The sequence below is a fragment of the Hemicordylus capensis genome, chromosome 4 (assembly GCF_027244095.1).
Source record: "Hemicordylus capensis ecotype Gifberg chromosome 4, rHemCap1.1.pri, whole genome shotgun sequence".
Taxonomy (NCBI): Eukaryota; Metazoa; Chordata; class Lepidosauria; order Squamata; family Cordylidae; genus Hemicordylus; species Hemicordylus capensis.
Window position 1 is genome coordinate 240,468,689 of NC_069660.1, and position 22,846 is coordinate 240,491,534.

Sequence of the window (22,846 nt, forward strand, 5' to 3'; positions counted from 1 at the left end):
ATCACAAAAATCGGGCTAGGATTTTCCTAGCCCGATTTTTGTGATCGTAAGACTAGCCCCAATATCTAATTAAAAGCCTGGGTGAACAAATGTGTCTTGACTGCCTTTTTAAAAGTTGTAAGAGATGGGGAGGCTCTTATTTCAGCAGGAAGTGTGTTCCAAAGCCTTGGGGCAGAAATGGAGAAGGCCCATCCCCGAGTAGCCACCAGATGAGCTGGTGGCACGTGCTCCCAATTTTTGGGTGTGAGGAGGCAAGCTAAGAAGAAAATTGGGCAGAAGTGATTGTGTGGAAGCAAAGTAGAAGGGAAACCCGACATAATCACTTCTACTTAGGTTTTCCTCCTACCCTGTTTCCACACAACCGAAAACTGGGAGCACACACAGCTCCCAAAGAGAACACAGTTTTTGATTGTGTGAACATGCATGCAGATCTGCTTCCTCCATTGAAATAAATGATTAAGCTAGATGGGTAGGGAGCCTTCTGCATACATTCAAGGGAAGTGGACAGGGTGCAGGCAGCTAATGGCAACCATCCATTTGGAAAAATGAGTGCAGCAAATTCTAGAGTAGTGCCTTCATTTTCTACTGCTGCAGGGACTAGAGATGATCCTGTTGACATTAATATCACGGTAATTAGAGAGATCAGCTAATTTGAGTTTTTTCATGTAATAGTTTGACCTATGCAAGAATAATTTGTTCTTTAACTACATAGTTTTTGCTTTCTGGGAGAGACAGCAGTATCTTCAATTAAATAATCCTTGGATGATTTTGTATTGACTGCACATCTTGCATATGCACTGTTAGTTTTATATTTCTATAATGATTCTTTTACAATAGAAAATTTAATGAACCCACTAGTTCTTTAATGGTGTGTGTGTGTGTGTGTGTGTGTGTGTGTGTGTGTGTGTGTGTGTGTGTGTGTGTGAGAGAGAGAGAGAGAGAGAGAGAGAGAGAGAGAGAGATGTATTTACTATTGTGTGGATGTGTGTTTTTTTATCCACAAGGTAATCAAATACTCAGCCGACCTACATTATTATGAATTCATATTTCCTGTTTCCCTCCTTACAGTCTTCAGACCTGATTAATATGTTATACTGATATGGTAGCCCAGGTGATGTTTCGTATCATAACTTGCTTTGTGCAAAGTTACTTCTCATGCTTTTTGTCCAGTATTAACTAACTCATGCAAGTGAAATCTCACTTTTTCAGCAAAGTCAGTACTGGGGTCAAGTTTTGTACACAGTGAGGTCATTCACACAGTCTAAAACTGTGTTCTACCCAGGTTTGGGAGCTCTGTGTGCTCCCAAATTTTGATTGTGTGGAAGCAAGGTAGGAGGAAAAGCTACCCAGGTTTTCCTCCTACCTTGCTTGCACACAACTGAAAATTGGGAGCACACACTGCTCCTAAACCCGGGCAGAACACAGTTTTTGAGGCTGTTCTCACACACAGCCTCAACCAGGCTAGGGAAGCCCAGCCTATAGCTCCTGTCTCCTGGGAGAATCCCCCAATGCACCGCACTGAGTGTATTGTGGGATACGCGAAAGCTGGGATGTGGCATTGCAGCCTCCAGAGCTCCACACTGCCTGACACAGCAGTGGATTTTCTGGTAACACAGTCCATGCTCGCAGCAATGTTTACTGGCTTGTATGGGGAGAAGGTAAGGTTTTGCAGCCTTCCACCCACAGCTCGCCCTCCCAAACGGTTGTGTGAATACCCCTTTTTAAAAATGTGAATACCCTTTGATTGTGTGAATGACCTCATAGTTTTCATCATAGAATAGGTTTCCCTGTTGTCTTATTTTTAAGCTTATACCATGCTGCATGTGAACTAGATGTCATTTGAATTTGATCAGTACCCTCACAGGGGGTCTCTTAATAGCTCCTTTTGTATTAGCCATGTTGGCATTCTTTTGTGACCTGCAACCTTCTTTTCAGACTGACTTCATGGCAGTGGAGATGCGACGTGGTAAGGTAGCCTTCTTGTGGGATATGGGCTCTGGATCAGCAAGATTGGAATATCCTGCCTTTCCCATAAACAACAACAAATGGCACCGAATACATGCTACAAGGTAAAATGCAATTCATGTGTGACACGTATGATTTATTATTCTGAGGAGGACATCAAATCTACACATCACCAGTAAATCTGAAAGAATTAGTACCTAAAGAAGAGAACCATTCCCTACAAAATAAAGTTCATGTAAATAATTGGATGGCCAGAAAGCTGCTGTCAGCTGTATATCACGTGGCCATGTTTACTCTCTGCATATTTTCCAGCTCTTTAGCTGTAAATATATAATGCCATCAGGGCTGCACAAAACCTCCAGCTGTTTTCAGATTACAGCTCCAATCATCCCCCAACCACGGAGGCCAAAAATTAGGGTTGATGGGGATTTTAGTCCATCATCTGCACGAGGGTCAAAGTTATGAAGCCTTACTGTAGTTTGAGAATGCAAATTATGAGCTACAGTGAGCATACAAAACAGTGTTCAGTTCTCTATTGTTTGTGATAATTAGGTTTGGCAAAACTGGGACCTTGAGTGTCGAGGAGACAAACTCTTCTCAGAAGCCTTTTGTGAGAACTGCCACCTCTCCTGGGATAGCAACAATACTGGATGTAGACCAATCAACTCTAATGTTTATTGGAGGACTTGGTGGGCAAATCAAGGTGAAAAATAAAAGCTATGTTGTAATATTTCATTACAGTACATTTTATTAATTTCAAAGTTGCTCCCAATCATAAATCTTTGATGAATGGGCAAGAATAATCATGCAACCAGAGTTAAAATAAAATATGTTTTAAATGGTATCTAAAAGCTATTTCACACATTATTTTCAGGACTATACCTAAGACGATTAAATATATACAGTCCTTAAATATGTAAAAAAGTAAATACAACAAGCATATATTTGCACATTCTTTTACCTCTTGATGAAGAAATAATTGGATGCCCTGAACAATATTAAGGTTTTTTAAAAAACAGTTTTTAAAAATTGGTCCAGGAATGTTTTTAGCATGTGTGTGTGTGTGTAGAGAGGGAGTGAGTGTGTGTTTCAGTACTTTTAATTTGTTTGAAGATGGTTTCAAAATTTTTACTTGGAAACAGGATATACATTTAAATAACTCATCAATGAGTGTGATTGGCTGTGGAGTATATGGAAAGTGACAAACCTATTTTTGTCTTTGGTGAAATATAGAAAACTAGCAGATCCCGCACAGAGCATCTGTGCAGCAGTACACTCCTCCCACCTTCTGCCCTACTCCCCTCCCCCATATGCCCTGTTGCCCTGTGGGCCAGTCCGGGCCTGCTCCCTCCCCCCAAGCCTTCTGATCCAGCTTGCTCCCTCCTCCGTTTCCCCCTCTTTCTCTCTCTCTCATTTGTGCCCCCCCCCCGCTTTTTAGCCTGCTTGTGTTTTCCCTGCTGGCTGTTGCCGCCTCCTCCTTCCTCTAGTCCCTGGTGTCGGGCGGCCAAGCATTCAGCCGGCTCCTTCCTGCATGGCCCTCCCTCTAGAGAGCATCTTCCAAAGCGGCCAGCCGTTTGTCTCTGCCCAGCCAGGCTCTGCCGCTTTCTCTCCCCTCAGCTTCCCCCCCTCCCTTCTGCCCCAGTCTGTTCAGTTCTCCTCTCCACTTGCCCGCTTTCCTTCCTTTCCTTTCCTCCCCAAGCGGCCACTTCCCTACGCAGCCAACCGCTGCCCAGCCCAGCCAATCTGGCGTCTCCACCGCCCAGCCAATCCGCTGGGTTGCCGGGATGCATCCCCACACATCTACAAGAATTAATATAATAGATGGCTCTCAAGCCTTAATGACATTATAAAGCCACTATAAATAAATGCTATTGGGTTTCCATAAGGTAATCAAGAAAATACAAGGCTCACATCCTGACTAATGTTGTGCTCGCTGAAGGAGTTCAGCTTGCAAAGCAGGTGATTATCTTATTTCTTTTTCTGTGTAAACTGCTTTGTGAGCCTTTTTGTTGAAAAGCAGTATATAAATGTTCATAATTATAATGTGAAAATCACAAGATTATTTGTCCTAATGCAAATAATTATCGCAACTTTGGAGGAGGAAATACAAAGCAAGATACGGATAATCCCAGTGCATCAACACTGGCTTACATCCTGGCTAATGCCATGCATGTGGAAGTACTTTCCACTCATATGTGGGAGGAATGGTTTTTGCTGCTTCTCCTCTTCATCCTACTGCCCCAGTGCCCTCCCCCCATATGTCTCTGAGGATTGGGGGTCATTGGGGACAGCAGAGGGAAGGGACATTGGCAAAAATCACCCCCTCCCCTTGTGAGAGTGAAAAGTACCTGTGAATGCAATGTTAGGATGTGAGCAAGAGTTTATTCATCTGATAATTCATATCTTGGTTTGTATTTCCTCTTCATCCAAATTTGTCATAGTTATCTGCATAATTGACTATAGATATCAATAATATGCTTTTCCTTTTATTGTAAAACACATGCACAGAAACTATGAAAAAAAATTCACTGCTCTTCCTGCAGACCTCCTTGGAGCTCTTCTCACTGATCCTGAGAAGAGCTCCTTTGTTTATCCCTACATCAAGCTGCAGTTTGTTGGGCATAAATACTGTTCATGTGGATGAATTCCAGAGTACCTGATCTCTCTTCATCAAACGTATTTATTCTGTAACAGAAATCCCCTGCCATTAAGGTAACACATTTTAAGGGATGCATGGGGGAAGCATTCCTGAATGGCAAATCAGTTGGACTTTGGAACTACATGGAAAGGGAAGGCAAGTGCAATGGATGCTTTGGAAGGTAAGATCTGGAAACAGTAGTTGAAATCTAAAACCAAAATTAGGAGTTATGCCTGTGTGTATAAATAGAGCTTTAGTGCAGAGATGAACAACAGGTGGACCATCCTCTGGATCAACTCATGGTTTTGCTATAGTATCTGAAGCAGATGAGTGGTGACGAATTTACTTTTGTAAATTTACATTCTTGGTTTGTTTGCTCCATACATGTAAATCTCTTCCTAGTAAAATAGTGGTCTAAATTAGATTCAGATATTATACTCATTTAGTTGTTCTCTAAGATTCAAATTTTTAACAGCTGTAAGTAGTGGTCTCTCTAATATTTTTTCATCTGTGTGCGGAATGAGTTTTGTTCGGGGTGGCAGTATCAAGGCAGTGTGTACACACATGCATTCAGAGTAATGCCTTCCTGATTCCACCTGAGCAGACATAAAAAACCTGTGAGCACGCGCACATGTGCACGCTTAGAGGGAACAGTGGCTGTAAGTAGCATATATACAAAACATCTTGTATAAAAATATGTTTTTATTTAAATGAATCCCAAGTCAATATCACTTGTAACCAGCAGAGGGAGATAAAGGATTGTTCTGGAAAAGTCTTTAGAAACAGCACATTCTTAATCTCTGAGTATTCTTAATTAACTCAGTGAAAGTACTGTGTGTGCTGCCTGGGGATCTTACTGATTCTGATATCAGCTGATTTCATTCTTGTCGCCTGCCATTAGGATTCTTGAAGAACAATACTTGCACAAGCTCTGGTTATTTCTGCCAGCAGCAGAAAGGAACCATCTTTTCTGTCTGTCTACCTATTATTTGTGTTTCTCAGAAAACCGCTTTGAGAACTATATTGTAAAGTGGTGTTGAAATCATCATAGTCGTAGCACAGATATTTTTGGGCAGGAATTGCCTGGTAGAGAAGAAAGCAGCATTTCAAATCCTTTTGTTTTGTTTGCTTTCCTAGCCTACAGGATGAAGACACTTCATTTCATTTTGATGGCAGTGGATATTCAGTAGTGGAGAAGGCGCTTCGCTCCACTTTGACTCAAATCATCGTATTTTTCAGAACCTTCTCACCCAATGGGCTCTTAGTATACTTGGCTTCTAATGGCACAGTAAGAACACCGGTCCAGTTTTAAAGGCTCTGTAGCTCAGTCAGTTCTATACCCTGAGGTCATTCACAAAATCAAAAACTGTGGTCTACCCAGGTTTGGGAGCTGTGTGTGCTCCCAATTTTTGGTGGTGTGGAACCAAGGTAAGAGAAAAACCTGGGTAGCATGATTATGTGGCGGCAAAGTAGGAGTAAAACCTGGGTAACTTTCCCTCCTACTTTGCTTCCGTACAGTTCCACCCAGATGAGCAGCGCTGCGCCAGGCAGTGCAGAGCTCTGAAGGCCAGGATGACACGTCCCCGCCTCTGGGTATTCCACAGTGTGCCAAGCGTTGGGAGGTTCCCCCAACAGATGGGCACTCGAGGTGCCTGTCTCTGTGTCTCCTCAGACTGTATGCAGCCCAGGGAGACACACAATCCCAGCAGCAGGGTTAAATAAGTAACCTTTGCTCCCTTAACCTCAGCTAAGAGCCAGGCTTAAAAGTATGGTTTGGCTGGGCGGGAGTGGTGGGACCCGCAGAAGCAGCCGAGCCCAGGCTAGGCTGCTCATAACAGCCTTATTCTGTATCCATTTCCCACACAGTTTGATTGTGATTTCAGAACTGGTGCAGCATAATGGCTAACAAACTGAGTACAAATCAGGAAGCTCCTGGCCCCTTAGAATGTTGCTTCTGTGATAGGCTCACCAGGTAGTCTTAAATAGAGCACTCTTTCTCAGTTCTGTCTCCTGTGTGCAAAATTGAAACAGTAGTATTGACCTACTTTTCAGGATGCTTGTAGGCTTTACAGGATAATGGCCAACATCCAAACTAACCTTTTGCCAGTGTGCCAGGGTTGTGCATGATTTTTGGCAATCTCCCCTTCCCTTTGCAGTCACTCATGTCTCCTGAAAGTATACCCTGAGGGTCCAGGAATCCTTAGGGAGATAGTTTCAGAGGGACAGAAAGTTTTAGAGAGAAAGGGAGGCTATTCCCACGACCGCAGGAAAATGGGCTAAGGGAGCCCAGCCCGCTTTCCTGTGGTCCTGTGCTGCCATGGGAGCAGCATGGCTCCTGGCAGCAAACCCTGCAAAACACCCCTCCCGTTAAATGAGGATAACAGAGCGAGTGCTCCGCTAACCCCGTTTTCCCAATCGTGAGACGCTGCGGTGTGGCTCCATGCCACAGTGACTCACAAGGAGCCCCCTGACTGGGAGGCTCCAGCAAGCCTCCTGACCTCGGGGGGTCTTCCCCGAATGCCCCGTGCACTTGCGTGGGGTGTTCTAGGACTTCTGGGGGCTGGGCGGCCCCCAGTCTCTGGTGCCTTGACTGGCTCCGTGACAGAGCCGGTAGTCGTGTGGAAAGCCGATCCACCTGCCCGTGTGCGGGGAGAGTGGGCTAAGGCACTTCACTTTGAGCATGTGAAGCACCTCAGGGTGTTTGCCAACAATCATGTCCTCCTCACACAAGTTCTTCTCTCTGCAGCTGCTTGTGCCTCCTGCAACCTTCTCCCTGAAGATCCCCTGACCATCAGGGATGTAGTCATGAGAGGCAGAGGTGGCTGCAGAGCAAAAGGGAAGGTTGCTCCCCACACGCGGTGCAAAACCCTGGTGCATTGGTGGTGGGTTAGTTTTGATGTGCCAGATACTCACCATATGCCGGATACTCAGAACATGCTAAAACATTTTAAATACAAAGTCGTACTATGCTAACCACTGAACAGAGAAAATAAAAATCATAACAGATACTTAGTACCCAAGCCAAAGGTTTATGCTTCACTCTGGGGCTATTCTGACGATCTGCAAAAATCAGGCTAGGAGAGCCTAGCCCGATTTTTGCAGATCGTCAGAACCACCGGGCTCGGCTGCGAGCCTGGTGGTTCTAGAGTGGGTAACCCACTCAGGAACCCCTGCCCCAAAACCAGGTTTGTGGAGCGAGCGCTCTGCAAACCTGGTTTTCAAAATCGTGAGTAGCCACGGCGTGGCTTCATGCCGTGCCTACTCATGAGTAGACCCCCGGAGAGGAGGGGGAAAGCTGCCTCCTGACTCCGGGGGTCTCCCCAGTATGCCGGATTGTGAGACCCGCCTTACTGTATAATTTTAAATGTGTGTGTTTATATGAAGGCAAACTCACTTTAGGTTTTAAAAAATGCATGCGCTTCTAGAAACATTCAAGTTATCTGTTGGTTGTCTTTTATGTTTTGTTTTGTTTCTTCTGCAGAGGGATTTCTTGTTTCTGGAGCTTGTTGATGGCAAAGTTAAACTAACTGTTGATCTGGGTTCAGGTCCTCTTACCCTTAAAACAGAAAGCCGTTACAATAATGGGACATGGTATAAAATTTCATTCAGTCGAAACAAAAAGGAAGGTAAAATGCATTAATATGAATGGCAGATTTTGACTTGGCAGATTTTTTTGTATAAATAAGATGCTCAGATGCACAAACTAATACAAGTTAACCATGTTTAAGTCACATTAATTTTAATAGGGTTAGTTGCATCCTAAAATAACATTAGGATTACTACATCTTATTTAAATAAATGGGAATTCAGTTTGTCACAATTAACTTGTCTCCATGATTTCAATAGTACTAAGTCATGTTTTGCTTTCTTAGGGAGGCTTCAGTTGGCTTGTGGAAAATAAGTAGGCAGGAAGTGACAGTTTGTGGAGAGTGTGTGTTCTTGCTGCTAGCTAGTACTTCAGTACATTTCCGAGTCATCTGAACACAGAACTGTCAGGGAGCGAGTTGTGACCCCCCTGCTACCCAACATTGTCAAACCAACTGCAAATGTTGGGTTGACAAAGGGATCCCAACATTCTCCATTTGACATTTCCGAGTTCAGATGACACAGAAGTGGGTGGAAGTACCAGGGAGCAATGGGAGTGTGCACCCACTGGGAACCACTGCTTGCTTCCTACTTACTTTCCACATGTCATCTGATATACCCGAATGAAATCCATAGGATTTAAGGTGCTTTAACTAGGACTCTTCCAATAAGGAAAAAGTCCGTATTATTCTGTGCAGGGCCACCTAATGGTGCATCAGGGAAGCAACTTAGCTAGGGAGCAAGAAACTGTAAGTTTGAATCCCTACTGGTTTGTTTCCCACACTATGGGAAACACCTATATTGGGCAGCAGCAATATAGGAAGGTGCCGAAAGGCATCATCTCACACTGCGTGGGAAGAGGCAATGGTAAACTCTTCCTGTATTCTGCTAAGAAAACGACAGGGCTCTATGCCAGGAGTCGACACTGAGGCGGGTCTCATGATCAAGGAGACCCGCCTCGGGAGGGTTAGCGGGGAGAGCGGGCTTATCCCGCTCTCCCCTCACACGAGCAGGCAGTCTGCTCTGGGCAGCCAAAGTGGCCGCCCACACAACTGCCAGGTCCGTTATGGAGCCGGCGGGGGCTGGGAGGATCAGGGGCCGCGCAGCCCCCGGAAGCTCCAGCATACCCTGCGTGAGCACGCAGGGCATGCTGGAAGAGACCCCTGAGCTGGGAGGCGGCTTTTTGCCTTCCCTCCGGGGGTCTCTTTGTGAGGAGCCCTGGCGCGGAGCTGTGCCGTGGCTCCTCATGTTGGCCAAAACCGGGTTTGCAGAGCTCTCCACTCTGCAAACCCGGTTTAAGCACCAGGCTACTTAAGTGGGTGACCCACTTAAGAACCACCGGGCTCACAGCTGAGCCTAGTGGTTCTCACGATGGGAGGAAATTGGGCTAGCCTCCGCTAGCCCAATTTTCTCCCATCGTATGAATAGCCTCACTGACTCGACGGCACAATCTTTTTCTTTCAATAAACTGCATGGTGACAGAAGATGTTTGTGACTCTTTGGGGCTATTCCCACGATCAGCCAAAATTGGGCTAGGGGAGCCTAGCCCGATTTTGGATGATCGTGGGAACCACCGGGCTTGCAAGCAAGCCCGGTGGCTCCGAGGTGGTTAACCTGCCTAAATAACCCTCCCCTAAAACCGGGTTTGCGGAGCAAGTGCTCCGCAAACCGGGTGTTTTTTAGTGTGAGTAGCCACAGCGCGGCTCTGCACTGTGGCTACTCACAAGGAGGACCCCCCCAGAGGGGAGGTGAAAAGCCACCTTCCGGCTCCGGGGATCTCTCCAGCATGCCCTGCGCATTCACACAGGGCATGCTGGAGCTTCCAGGGGCCAATCTGCCCCCGCTGGCTCCATCACGGAGCCAGCAATTATGTGGGTGGCCGATCCGGCCGCCCAAGGCTCCCTCCCCACTCAGCTCACCAAACCGGGTCTCACCGATCGTGAGACCCGGCTCTTGAACTTATCAAGCAAGTTAGCAAGTCTGCTTATGTCAAATAGGAAAATCACCTGACCTTTCTCAAATCTAACTAGAGTTATTATATACAATAATTAATTTTATATATATATATCTACAGTACATCATATACATATCACACAATCTAAAACTGTGTTCTATCCAGGTTTGGGAGCTGTGTGTGCTCCCAATTTTCAGTTGTGTGGAAGCAAGGTAAGAGGAAAACCTGGGTAGAAGTGATTGTGTGGAAGCAAGGTCGGAGGAAAACCTGGATCTCTCCTCCTCCTACCTTGCTTGCACACACAATCACTTCTACTAAGGTTTCCCTCTTACCTTGCTTCCACACAACCGAAAATTGGGAGCACACACAGTTCCCAAACCCAGGTAGAACACAGTTTTTGACTGTGTGAATTAGTTCAGTGTGGCCTTTCACACAATTGGACGGGCAGGCGAAGGAAAAGCAGGGTTAAGCCTACCTTCTCTGCAGACAGTCCTGCACTGGCCCCCGCCACGTCATCACACACACAATTGCCGCGGTGGCGTTCCTTCCCCCAGGGGAATCCCACAGTATATCGTGCAATGAGTGCAGTGCATTGGGGACTCTGAGTCAGATGGGTCTGCAAGCAATCCACGCTGGCACATGATCCTGAAGCCTGGGTTAACGGAGCACTTGCTCTGTTAACCTGGGCTAAAAGCTGGGGTGGAAAGCCAGTTTGGCGCTGCGGCAGCACCCGGATCCACATGGCTCCCAGTGTTCTCACAGGCAGCCAACTGAGAACAGCCTCAGTTTGTGCTTATAAGACCTCTGTTTTAACTAGAAAGTTTAGAGGAACCTCCCCCCGCCGCCCATTTTTAAGGAGACGAAATGAAAAATTTAAATGGCTGTTTCCTGTTGTAGAAAGAAAACATATCTCAAATTGCATGTGTTTTGAATTTCTTCTTCACAGGAGAATTGGATTATTTTAAGCAACGTGCTTTTTAATAAAAAGGACATCCTTGTTTTTATGTTTTGCTGTTGTGTTTGAGTAATAACTAAAGTAGCATAGCAAATTGTCAGGTGTTCAGAGACTTGCTGATGTCTGCATTCATTATCTTTCAGGGATCTTGGCAGTCATGGAGGCTTATAATCTCAGTTCTAAAGAAATCAAGCAAGGAGAATCCCCTGGTACAGCCTCCGACCTGAATCGTTCTGATAAGGATCCTATTTACATTGGTGGGTTGCCACGATCAAGGGCAGTCAGGTAGGTTTCATTAAAGCACACACACACCATTCCCCCGTTACCTGATTGTGAACTTTCAAACATAGTGATCCAAATTAAATAATACCAAGTTTTTATCCTTTTTATCCGTTTTAAATTTTAGGTTTCATAATACTCCATCTTAATGTCAGAACTGCATATATTTGCTCTTTTTTCTCTTTTTTTACGGAATCATTGTTCATAATGCCTAATTTCACAGTCTACATTAATACACAGCAAGGCTGTTGTTGCTAGCTATGCTTATTCTGCTTGGCTCCCAGGAGCCTCTCTGCTTGCAGTTGCATCTCCCGGCTTGGAGATTGCACTTTGGATATGCTCAGGAGCTTCACAATAATGTGAGCTCTCAGTTTATGGTACACATGGGGACAGGTCACTTAGTTGGTGATGGGCTAGTCACCCCTAGATTTTGCTACAAGCAAGCAAATTGGTATGGGGATCAAGATGCACGCCCCTTCCCTATGCAGGGTAGTGGTGTGTCCGAACCGGTCCGGCAGCCATTCCAAAGAATGGCCGAACTGCCGGACCGGTCCAGCCCTGCCTGGTTCGGGTCCGGGTGGGGGGTATTTCTTTAAGGGCGGGAGGGCTTGCTTAGCCCTCCCGCCTCCTTGCCCCCGCCAGCGCCCGTATTGTACTGTATAGGGGCGCTGGAAACCAGCCGCCCCCCCCGCCGCCGCCTCCACCGCCGCGGCGAAATAACCTCTAAAACCATCCAGCCCTCCCTCCCTCCCAGCTAGCTGCCCGCCCACCCACCCACCCAGTCGCTCACCCGGTCGCTGGATAAAAAGCGAGAGGAGCTCCGGCACAGAGCTCCTCTCGCTTGGAAGGCCTCCAGCAGAATGGTGGCTTGCGCGCGCGCGCATGCGCGCGCCGCAAACCACGCCGTTCTCCGGAGGCCCGGTCTACCCGGCGGGAAAGGGCCGGGTAGACCGGGCCTCCGATCGCTGGGTAGACCGGGCCTCCGATCGCCGGGTCTACCCCGCCGGGTAGACCGGGCCTCCGGAGAATGGCGTGGTTTGCGGCGCGCGCATGCGCGCGCGCGCAAGCCACCATTCTGCTGGAGGCCTTCCAAGCGAGAGGAGCTCTGTGCCGGAGCTCCTCTCGCTTTTTATCCAGCGACCGGGTGAGCAACTGGGTGGGTGGGTGGGCGGGCAGCTAGCTGGGAGGGAGGGAGGGCTGGATGGTTTTAGAGGTTATTTCGCCGTGGCGGCGGGGGGGGGGGCTGGTTTCCAGCGCCCCTATACAGTACAATACGGGCGCTGGCGGGGGCAAGGAGGCGGGAGGGCTAAGCAAGCCCTCCCCGCCCTAAAAACAAGACCCCCCTTCGGTGCCGGTCCGGACTTCTCCGGACCGTGCACATCCCTAATGCAGGGGTCCCAGCTAAACAGACTCCAGAAGTTAACTACAGAGAGTTAATTGGCATCCAGGGCCACTCTAAACTCAGAATGAACTGCCTTTACTCCCCCCATCCTCTCACAAGAGATGACAACATACTAACAAACCTATTATGCCAAGCAGGAAGAAAAGAAGATAAGGTAGTGAAGCAATGGTCTTCCCATCACAAAGAAGATGAGTCAGTGATGTAGACCTAGAGTTGTATGTATTGAAATTATTGATAGGATTACTGGAGAACCCATCCAGGCACAAATACTCTTTTGCACACCTGCATGTTCGGACTGTCATCATAATCAGCCTTGCACACAGAAGGTGATTCCCACATTGTTACACCCAGGAAAGAGTGATCATTGCATGCATTCTGTGCAGGTCCATCCTGGCACTTCTAATCAGACAAACAGGGCAGCAGGAATTTGCCCCCAAGGCATGTATTGGGATATAGGTATCCCCACTTCCATGAACCAGTGTACTCCCCGTGTATTTCACTCTGGACTCCAATAAGCAATCTTTGTGATCCCCCATGTATTTCACTTGGGACTAACAAGCAATTTTTGGGCTCCCTTGTGCCTTTCACTTGGGACTCCATTGGATGCTCCCTGCAACCTTTGCGCTCTCTTGTATGCTTCACCTGGGACACCATTGAGCACTCTTTGTGCTTTCCTACAACCTACAAATAGCTTGTAATCACTAGTAACTTGGACAATCTGCTGTACACGCCATTGCAACTGGGGGTGTCCAGTTTTCTATGCCACTCTCCAGATCTGTCCTTCTGCCTATCCATCCAGCTTGCCTAGCAGCCATAGGAAGCTGGCCCCATGGAAGTATCTTTCTCATGGGCACCTCTTCCTCTACTAATCCCAGCAACCCTCCTGCTTCCAATCACACTGCCTCAGAGGATGAGATTCTGTAGCCCTCCCCAGAGTCCTGAGGTCCCGTTGTCCAGATCAGGTGAAGGTGAACATTTGCCCTGCAACTGGGCCCTCTCTATCCCTTTCATAGATCTAAGCTACCCCCATCTCTCTTGCAAGGCTCTTTCTCTTGCCCACCAGACTTACACATTAGACTTTAAGCCAAAATGCCTCATTGCAGTTAAATGTATTTTTGGTAGTAATATTGCTTTAACCACAAATTTCTTTGTTTTTGTGTCCCTCCTACAATAAATATCTTCTTTTTATTTTGAAATGATAACCTTGTCTCAATCCAGTCATTTATTGAGTCCAAATGTTTGCACAAATTAAAACTGGTGGAGCTGACCCTCTTTAAGAGCTAATTCCCCTACAAAGCCCGGACATTAGGCTGCTGACCAAACATCCCAGGACAGTTCCATTAACACTGTTCTCACAAGCCGCCTAGCCCAGGCTAGGTCAGTCTAGCCTAGGCTAGGCTGCTCATGTGGAGTGCCAGGACTCGTGCGGGTCCTGATGCTCTCGCCCAGCCAAACCCAGATTCTAAGCCTGGCCTTTAGCTGAGTTCGACCCTGCTGTCTCTCTTGCCCGCATGCTGGTCGTGTGTGAATACTCATCTTGTATACATAAGTATTTATTACTAGATTATATTGCAAAACTGAGAGCTAATACAAGTTGCTGAAAATTGCTTTAACTTTGCTGAAGAGTTAGATCTGCTTCAATTATATGCTAAACTATGATTTAGCACTTTGTGAATGAGACTAAGGGAGCCATGGACTCACATGCACCACTCCCCCACTTATCTGCTCTCTTGCATGCCAGGGAAGAGTAAAAACTTTTGTTCTCATTCTAAGGATTAACTGCATTTTCCTGTTACACATGAACCTGCAGAACAGTGCTTTGTTAACTATAGTCAAGGTATCGTGGCTTGATATCCTAGCTTGTCCTAATTATACTTGCTTAATAGAACATAGTCCCCTGAGTTCATACGTAACAAACAACTGCAGCTTGTTCTTAAAGTGAAAGCAAAAACTTCCATTCTCTTCTCAGGAGGAAAGGGAGGAACACGTGGGCTCATGGATCCCTTAGACTTGTTCAGGTAGTGCTGAACTGCGGTTTAGTATTACATTTGAACCAGAGGTAATCTGAATACTTGCCCTGAGAACTGGGGAGAGGCATATTGAGAAGAGCAGAAAAGAAGAAAAAATTACTTCCTGTGCCATATGTCGTTTATGGACAGCACTGAAGTCTTTGCTCTGAATGGATGCACTGCTGCACACTTGTGCCTTCAGATGGTCATGGCATGCTTGCTATATTCTGTGGTTGACATCCAAACTAAGTTACTCAATAGTACCACTTAGAAGTTACTACTTAATTTCAATGGAACTTCCATCAAGTAATTTAGTCAGGATGTCGCCTTTACTGATTTAATTAGTTTTTAATAAAGCATTTCACTTTTCTAAACAGTGCCTGCTGGCTGACAATTTAAGAGTGCAATTTATCACATTAGGGAGAAAGAGAAAGGCAAGTAAAGGGTAGAAGGGCCAATTGGAATAAGTTAGTGTGAATAGTTATGTCCTAAAGAAGCAAGAATTGCTGTGTGCTCTGTGGCCACTGTAAAGTAGCTGCCGATTTCAAAGAAGGAAATGGTCCAATTTGACAATGATTCCTTCTGAATTAAATTAAGTGACCTTATGTTTCCCTCAGTTACCCTCTTTTTCACCCCTTTTTAGGAAAGGACTTAATAGCAGAACATATGTGGGATGTATTAAGAACTTGGAAATATCCCGTTCCACCTTTGACTTGCTTCAAAACTCATATGGTGTGAGAAAAGGCTGTATCCTGGAGGTATGGCATCCTGACAGTTTTATTGGGTAGATTGAAACTGATTGCTGCTTGATGCTCAGAAATGAATTAGTGATATATGATGACACTATTATGGCTGACCTGTTGATAGTGTCAGATAATCAACCACTTCATTATTCTTTATCTAATACATAATGGTCTAATTCACCAATTATTTCTCTCCTTTTGCAAAACAGCCCATACGCAGTGTTAGTATTCTAGGTCATGGTTACATTGAGTTGCCCCCTAAGCCCCTTTCACCAGAATCGGAACTTATGGCTACTTTTGCAACTAAGAATACCAGTGGCATTATCGTTGTGGGGCTTAGCAAAGGTACAGAAAAACGGAGACGCAGGCAAGCCCATCTGGTAAGCATCCAGCTATCCTCAGTTTTTAACTAGCTTGTCAGCTCTTACCTTTCTCCATCTCTTTAGGTTACAACCGTAAAATAAATGCTCAGATTTTACACCCCTGTCCTAAGCAGTTGATGGGTGTGCAAGTCCCGTTGATTTTGCTAGAACCAATCAGGGTGTTAGAAGTTTTACTCATTTTGTTTAAGAGGAGCCATCTCAGTACCATTACCTTTTCCAGACTGCTCACCTCCTGCTATGACTGTATTTTCAGTAGGGGAAACACATTTTTCCTACCTAAAATATAATAGCCAGGTCGCCATAATGAGTATACAAGTCTGTCATATGGCAATGATAAACCCCTCCTGTATTCTACCAAAGACAACCACAGGGCTCTGAGTTGACATCGACTCGACGGCACACTTTACTTTAGGTAGGAAATGTTTTCCCCCTTAGCTCAGACTTGCTAATGGACCTTACATTTTATTTGCCTTCTCCTGTAAGTTATGGGTTGACTTGTTTGCCTGAACCACTTGGATGGTTGTTCACCTTGTGTTTGTTCAGTTTGATTGTACTATTTGTGTTTCTGGCATCGAGCTAAATGTTTTTGGCTCACTTAATCTAGATAATGTGAGCTCATCTGTTAAGAATTCTTCGTTTAAAGTCTCCTGCTTCATTGCAGTAGCTGTAGTAGTTGACTTTTTAATCTCTTTCAGGCCTACAATTCTGTGTTTCTGTGAGTAAAATGCAGTGTAGAGGAAGAGTGTAAAAACTAACCTGATCTCCTTTTCACTCATACTTAGCCCTTCTTCTCCATAATTCTGGTCAGTGGTCATCTGGCAGTGCATGTTAATGCTGGAGACCGCGCAAGTACAAGAAAGGTCACAGTACAGCCTGCTAATGGAACTTACAGCGATGGGCAGGAACATTCTGTCATCCTGATTCGGAGTAAGAGGTACAAACTAAAGCACTAGTTTAATTGCAGCTTGTGGTTGTCAGTTTATCAAGTTCCCAAAAGAACTGATTTAGCTTAGTTCATTTCAGTAGAATAATCACAGTTGTGTTTTCCTATTATTAATGGAGGAGTTTTGATTTATATGGTAATTGCATACTGCATACAGTTACTGATTAAGTTGTGCATGAATGCTCCTTTGAAATCTCTAGATGCTTTGGCCACCAGAGGGAATCATACCAAATACTGATAGACAAAGTAAACACATAATAAGCTGTTTTTATTTATTAGACAGGGGAACATACAAATCCAGTGTATAATGCAACACCTACAAACAGGATTAGTGATCAAAATTAATTATAAAGATATTCAACAAATCTGCACTGCCACACGAGTAAGGCAATGAAACAGCCCTTGGAGAACCTCATTTATCTTTAAGTGGCTTAAGGTGGATTATGAAAATCACCAATTCTTTGTTTCCTAAGGGTTACTCTCCTTAAAACTGTAAACTTTTTTTGCTGAATAATTTTTCACTTTGCATTTGTTTTCCAGGATGATAACAGTTCAAGTGGATGAAAGTAGTCCTGCAGAAATTAGACTTGGCCCATTGGCAGAAAGTAGTCCAATGAATTTATCTAATTTCTTTGTTGGTGGGATTCCTTCTGGAGAAGGCATTTTAGGACTCAAAATGATTGGCTCTTTTAATGGCTGTATAACAAACCTGATACTTAATAGGGAGTAAGTTAAATTCATTTCTATGAATATAAATATTTTACAATTAATAAAATTAATACGGACTCATTTACTTTGTGGTTGGAAGCATTTTAGTTGCGTCCTCTGATCTTTATAAACATGCAGCCAAGATTCCTCATGTGCATGGAAATGGACAGGCTGTGTTTGTGTGTGTGTGTGTGTGTGTGTGTGTGTGATATAATCATTTTACTATAGTGTATTATTTGCTATAACTGCATAGCCATCAATTTCAATGATGCGTATATTATTTCTTCAGTACATACTGCTTCCACTATGAATCCTTCCCTTACTACTCTTGGAGAGTGGGAACAAGGATTTGATGGCGGTGGCAGCTCCTCTTCTTTCCACCCTCTGAGAGTGGGCCGGTGAGTTGCTGCTGCCACATCCTTTGACAGCATTGGTGAGGAATCCTTTTCTGCCCACCCTCAGAGTGAGAAGAAGAGGAACCCTTGCCACTACTGCAAAGTCCTGCGGCAGTAGCGCCTTCCCTACCTACCATCTAGTGAGTTCCAGACTTGCGCAGTGGGTCCTTTTTCTCTCCCCTCCCCTTAGATCAATGGGAATGCTCTCTGAACCCCTCGATGCAGATAAAGGGTTCCTGGCAGTGAAGTCCGCAGTCACACATCTGTCAGCCAGCTCACACCACTGCTGCCATTGCCAAGGGTGGGAGGGAGTGGATGGTTGTGGACCTTCATGCCCTCCCTGTTAGCCAGCCCTAGTGATTAGTATGTGTACTTAGGAAAATATATTATCTTCCTTATCCTACAGATCCAGGGAAGAAGTGATAACATTTTAAAAAGTTCTCAGTGCGCATTTTTATGACACACCTCCACTCAATAATCATTCATTCATTCATTCATTCATTCATTCATTCATTCTCGGAAGGGAAGCCATTTACCTTCTACTTGCTAACTCCAGAAGGACACAATTTCCCTTATAGACACTTCCAGTGTTATAGTGAACGGGTTGCCACCCTAATTTCCAATACAAGTTTTATAAGATTCTCATCATAAAAACGCCAAAAATAAAATAAAAATTATACTCTCTGTCCATAGAGAATAATGGCTAGTGACAGCCTTCAGTTTTGAAATTGTACTTCAGGTTGTGTTACTCTAGTCTTTCTCTCACTGTGAATCTAACTCTTCCTATTCTCATTCTTATCTCCTTTCACACACAGCAAGCCTTTTCTCACAAGCAGAGAGAAAGGGCTACCCGGTTTGTGGGGAGGAAGCCCGAAAGCACTTACTTCCCCACAGATGATCGTTCTGCGGTCCCTGGTGGATTGATAGCCTACCTAGATAGGCACCAGCTGCTGCCGGCAGCTCCAAGGGTCAGGGTGCCAGGATGCCCTGCACCACCCCCAGAGCTCAAATCATGCACTGCATGCGTGTGTGGTTCCCCTCCCCAAGTCTTCCAGATGCGGCTGCTTACACAAGCAGAAAAACAGGGTTAGGAGTGTGCTCACCCTCCTAACCCAGTTTTGAGGGGAGGCTTCACAGGTGGGTTTGCCGCCGTGGTGCCTCTGGGATGAGGCCAGATTCCAGCAGTTCATGCACATGTGCAAAACCGGGCTGGACTCCCTTCACCCGGTTTTGCGTGTATGTATGTACTCAATATGTATGTATATGTATGTATGTATGTATGTACCAACTATCCTCCCTGTCAACTCTTCATTTATCCAGTGTCCTGCCCACAACCAAACACTTTGCCCCAACAGCTTATTCTAAACACTCAATTAAATATTTTTCCTTGCCCAGTTGAACTTACATCAAAATATTCAGCGACCAGGTTTTGCCTCCCTCTGCTTGAAGCAGCAAAAGCATTCAGTCACAACTGACTTCTGCAGAGGGAGTGTGTCTCAGCTGGAATAGGGCAACAGGATAGATAGTAGACACCAAACATGGAATTGGGAAATGCCTGACTGCGTAAACAAATTGATCATTGTTTAGAATTGCACATGCAAGTTTTTAACATAAAAGTAGGTGTGGCATTCATCATATGCAAAGTGCACCTGTTAACAGTGACCCTGTTTCTTGTATTTCATCTCAACAAAGTGAAATGCTTCTCTCTCTCAAACCTAGACTTCTGGATTTTGCCACTGCAGTAAGGCATGATGGTGTTGATATGGACAGCTGTTTCCTTTCTGAGAAGCCCAAACCTGCCATTCAGTCAGAAGATATTGAAATTCTCTCTGAAATACAGACGCAACAAATTTCTCCAAGGCCGCTTTCAGAAGTTAAGAAAGTACGTAGTACAAATCTAGTGCAAAATGAACTCTGGAGAAATGGGAGGTGTATGCTAATGAAATGCAGGAGAAGGCAAACCTCAAGGTTATGGAATAGTCAGTATTTCCTTTTATTCAGCAATAGCAAGGATCCAGAATAGCACTTAGGCTTAACAATGATTTGGAAGAAAACTTGTCAAATAACCTGGTGCTGTTTTGGCTTTATGATTTCCACAGTCAAGGATTGTGAGAAGGCTTACTTAAAAAGCTCTTTCTATCATTTTCCTGGTAAGTGGCCCTAGCCCTGGTCCTGTGGAAGAAGAGAGAAGATGGGATTGATCTCAATTCTCTTTAATGGTCACACCTACTCATATTGAAATTTATGAGTTTGCCAGCTAGTGCTTTCCTTCTTTTTCTTTACTGCATCATTGTTAGAGGGGAAATGCAGTGGCCATGTTGAGTGGGAGCTGACAACCCTAGAGCTCTTAAGCTCCCATTGAATGCAGTGAAGCTTACTATGTACATTAGGGGTGTGCACGGAACCGGCTGGTTCGGTTCTGTTTTGAGTCCAGACCGGACCCAAACTGGACTGGGCCAGTTCGGTCCGGCACCCCCTTGAAACCCCCCCCCCGGTTTGGTTCGGTCTGGGGGTTGTTTGTGAACATTTTTTAAAAAAACATAATTTTGCTTTACTTACCCCCTTTAGTGGAGGCAGCGGGGGGTCCATGGAGGTTCCCCTCCCCACACTGGCCTCCCTTGTTGCTTCCACCGGCCGTTTAGCCAGCTCTTCGACCTGTTCAGGCCTTCCCCCTCTAGCGTGCGGCCATTTTGGAGGCTGCTGCGCCTGCGCAATTGGCCTCTGCATGGCCCAGGTCACACACAAAAATATATATATATTTTAAAAATCCACGAACTCCCCCGAACAGTCGGGGGTGTTCGGTCTGGGGTTTGGTTCGACCCCAAACAGTCGAGCTGAACAGGTTCGACATCGAACACGTTCAATGTCGAACCTGTTTGCACATCCCTAATGTACATAGGATTACATCATTCGTGTCACTGACTGCTGTGCCTCTTTGGCTGAAAAGCATCTTGAAGTTGTCACATATATATTTGGAACCCATTTCGACAGAGCAGTTTAGTAATAGTTAAATTTATTTGCATGTTTTCTTTGAATTTAATCTACTGCCCTCTGGTATGTACATGTGTGAGAGAGATTGTGGTAGCTCCTAGTGAATAAATACCTTCCAAGTGTTTAATCCTGATATGTTCACGAAGGGGATATTTGGAATTTGTGTTCAGTGTTTTATCGGCACAGTAAGAAGAAAGGATAAGCTGCTGCAGTCCGTTCTCTGCTGCACTAACTTTGTCCTGATAAACAGCTGTGTTTGCTGGGTCACAGAAATGACTTATCATTTGAGTAAATTCAGACAGAAATTCAGTTTTGCTGCTGGCTGGAAGTATTGCCCGAAGTGTAATATACCAAAGGTACAATTCTTGACTATGAAGATTAACATATTTTGGAAGAGAGACACACTGTATTTCTTTTTAATTATTTTGGGTCATGTCTGCCTGGATTCTGATGATTAGGTTTTGTGTTTGGTATACATTACTTGTGATTTACACTTTGAACCATCGGCATAGAGTGAAAATCAAGCCACAGAATATTTTTATACACTTGGTGGAATATTATCTTCTTTAACTAAGTTGTTTAATTAACAGAAACCATGTGCAGAGGATGAAATACTAAATTATGTTTCCGGTGCTCATCAATTTGGCCTTTCCAGAGGCAGCCACTTGATGCTACTTTTCAATCAATCTACAGTGAGAAAGAAGTAAGTATATCTTAGTGTTGTTAATAATTATGATCATTTATATAGCACTTCAGCATGCAAAATACTGAACAATGGTGAGATAAGCCATTATTACAGTTGGGACTTTTACACACTGCAGGCTTTACTGCCATTTACTGGGAGGCTTTACTGCGAACTCCAAGTTGTCCCAAAAAACCAACCAGATATAAATCGGGCTACACTCTGAGCAGTGAAAACCCCGAATTGTATGTGAACCGCTCCCCGATAACTTGCAGGGACTTCAGGGTAAATCTGGCCAATATGTGAACGCACTCCCTTCATTCCAGAGAAGCTGTGAGTTAAAGGGCTTTAAAAGCCACGTGTGAAAAATTTCCAGGTGAGACATGCCATTATTTTAATTCTACAGAACAGAATTTACAGCTGAGACTGTGAGATAACACAGACCACTATCCCATCAAAATTTAGCATGTTTGAATGTCATTGCTTCATGGGAAGATTGAACACATGCCTATGCTTCTCTGAGGCTCATCTAAAGGGGGCTGTGCTTAGACCCAAACAGCACTAGTGGTTTGTCAATTTGTGGCACCTCTAACATCTTAGCCAAATTTTTCCATCTGTATATTAGGTTGGGTTCCTCAGTAAGCCCTGAAAAAACATGCTCAAAGAACCCACCTGACTCTTGGAAGAGGGGCTGTGCAGTCCCTGAATGTAGCCCCCCAAATTCCGGCTTAGGGAATCTCCCCTCTCTCAGCCTTTGTGAGTGTACAAGGCAGGGCTGATGACAGTCACACAGGGAGGCCATTCACACGATCCTCTCTGGCGTGGGGAGGACAACGGCGGGGGCAGGGTTTTCACCTACCTTCGCCCCAGATGATCCTTTGCCAGGTCTTCGGTGTTCCACCACACACCCAAACAATCCACACTGCTCTGTGCAGCACTACTAGCAGTATTGGGCTGGCTGTAAATTTTGGGTTTCTGCCTTGCTATGACAAACCCACTGGGAGTCCCCCCCCAATAAAGTTGTGGCTTGGTTTAACCCAGTCATTTGTGTGCACTCATCCTGCTTCATCCCACTGTGGTACAAACCATAGTCCCTCTTCAGTCGTTAGAATGTTTGTGTTATTTTCTTAAACTATAGCAGTTCAGCCAGTAGCCGAGTGTGGACGAGTAGATGAATATCTCTTGCTTTTAAGCCCACTGGCTGCTTTTAGCCT

At 45.1% G+C, this 22,846-nt stretch overlaps 1 protein-coding gene across 3 annotated transcripts in view; it reads left to right on the forward strand.

Moving 5' to 3' along the window:
• LAMA1 (laminin subunit alpha 1) overlaps window positions 1-22,846 on the forward strand; it is a 197,645-nt gene that overhangs the window by 166,782 nt on the left and 8,017 nt on the right. For 2 of the 3 annotated variants that reach the window (XM_053250001.1, XM_053250000.1), the window contains exons 46-57: window positions 1,936-2,069; window positions 2,518-2,668; window positions 4,660-4,784; window positions 5,741-5,891; window positions 8,085-8,229; window positions 11,241-11,382; window positions 15,431-15,545; window positions 15,740-15,910; window positions 16,696-16,847; window positions 17,397-17,582; window positions 19,679-19,841; window positions 21,541-21,653. In XM_053250001.1, coding sequence (XP_053105976.1) covers window positions 1,936-2,069; window positions 2,518-2,668; window positions 4,660-4,784; window positions 5,741-5,891; window positions 8,085-8,229; window positions 11,241-11,382; window positions 15,431-15,545; window positions 15,740-15,910; window positions 16,696-16,847; window positions 17,397-17,582; window positions 19,679-19,841; window positions 21,541-21,653 — 1,748 coding nt within the window. The remainder of the gene's footprint in view (window positions 1-1,935; window positions 2,070-2,517; window positions 2,669-4,659; window positions 4,785-5,740; window positions 5,892-8,084; window positions 8,230-11,240; window positions 11,383-15,430; window positions 15,546-15,739; window positions 15,911-16,695; window positions 16,848-17,396; window positions 17,583-19,678; window positions 19,842-21,540; window positions 21,654-22,846) is intronic. The other variant, XM_053250002.1, reaches the window with a different exon arrangement.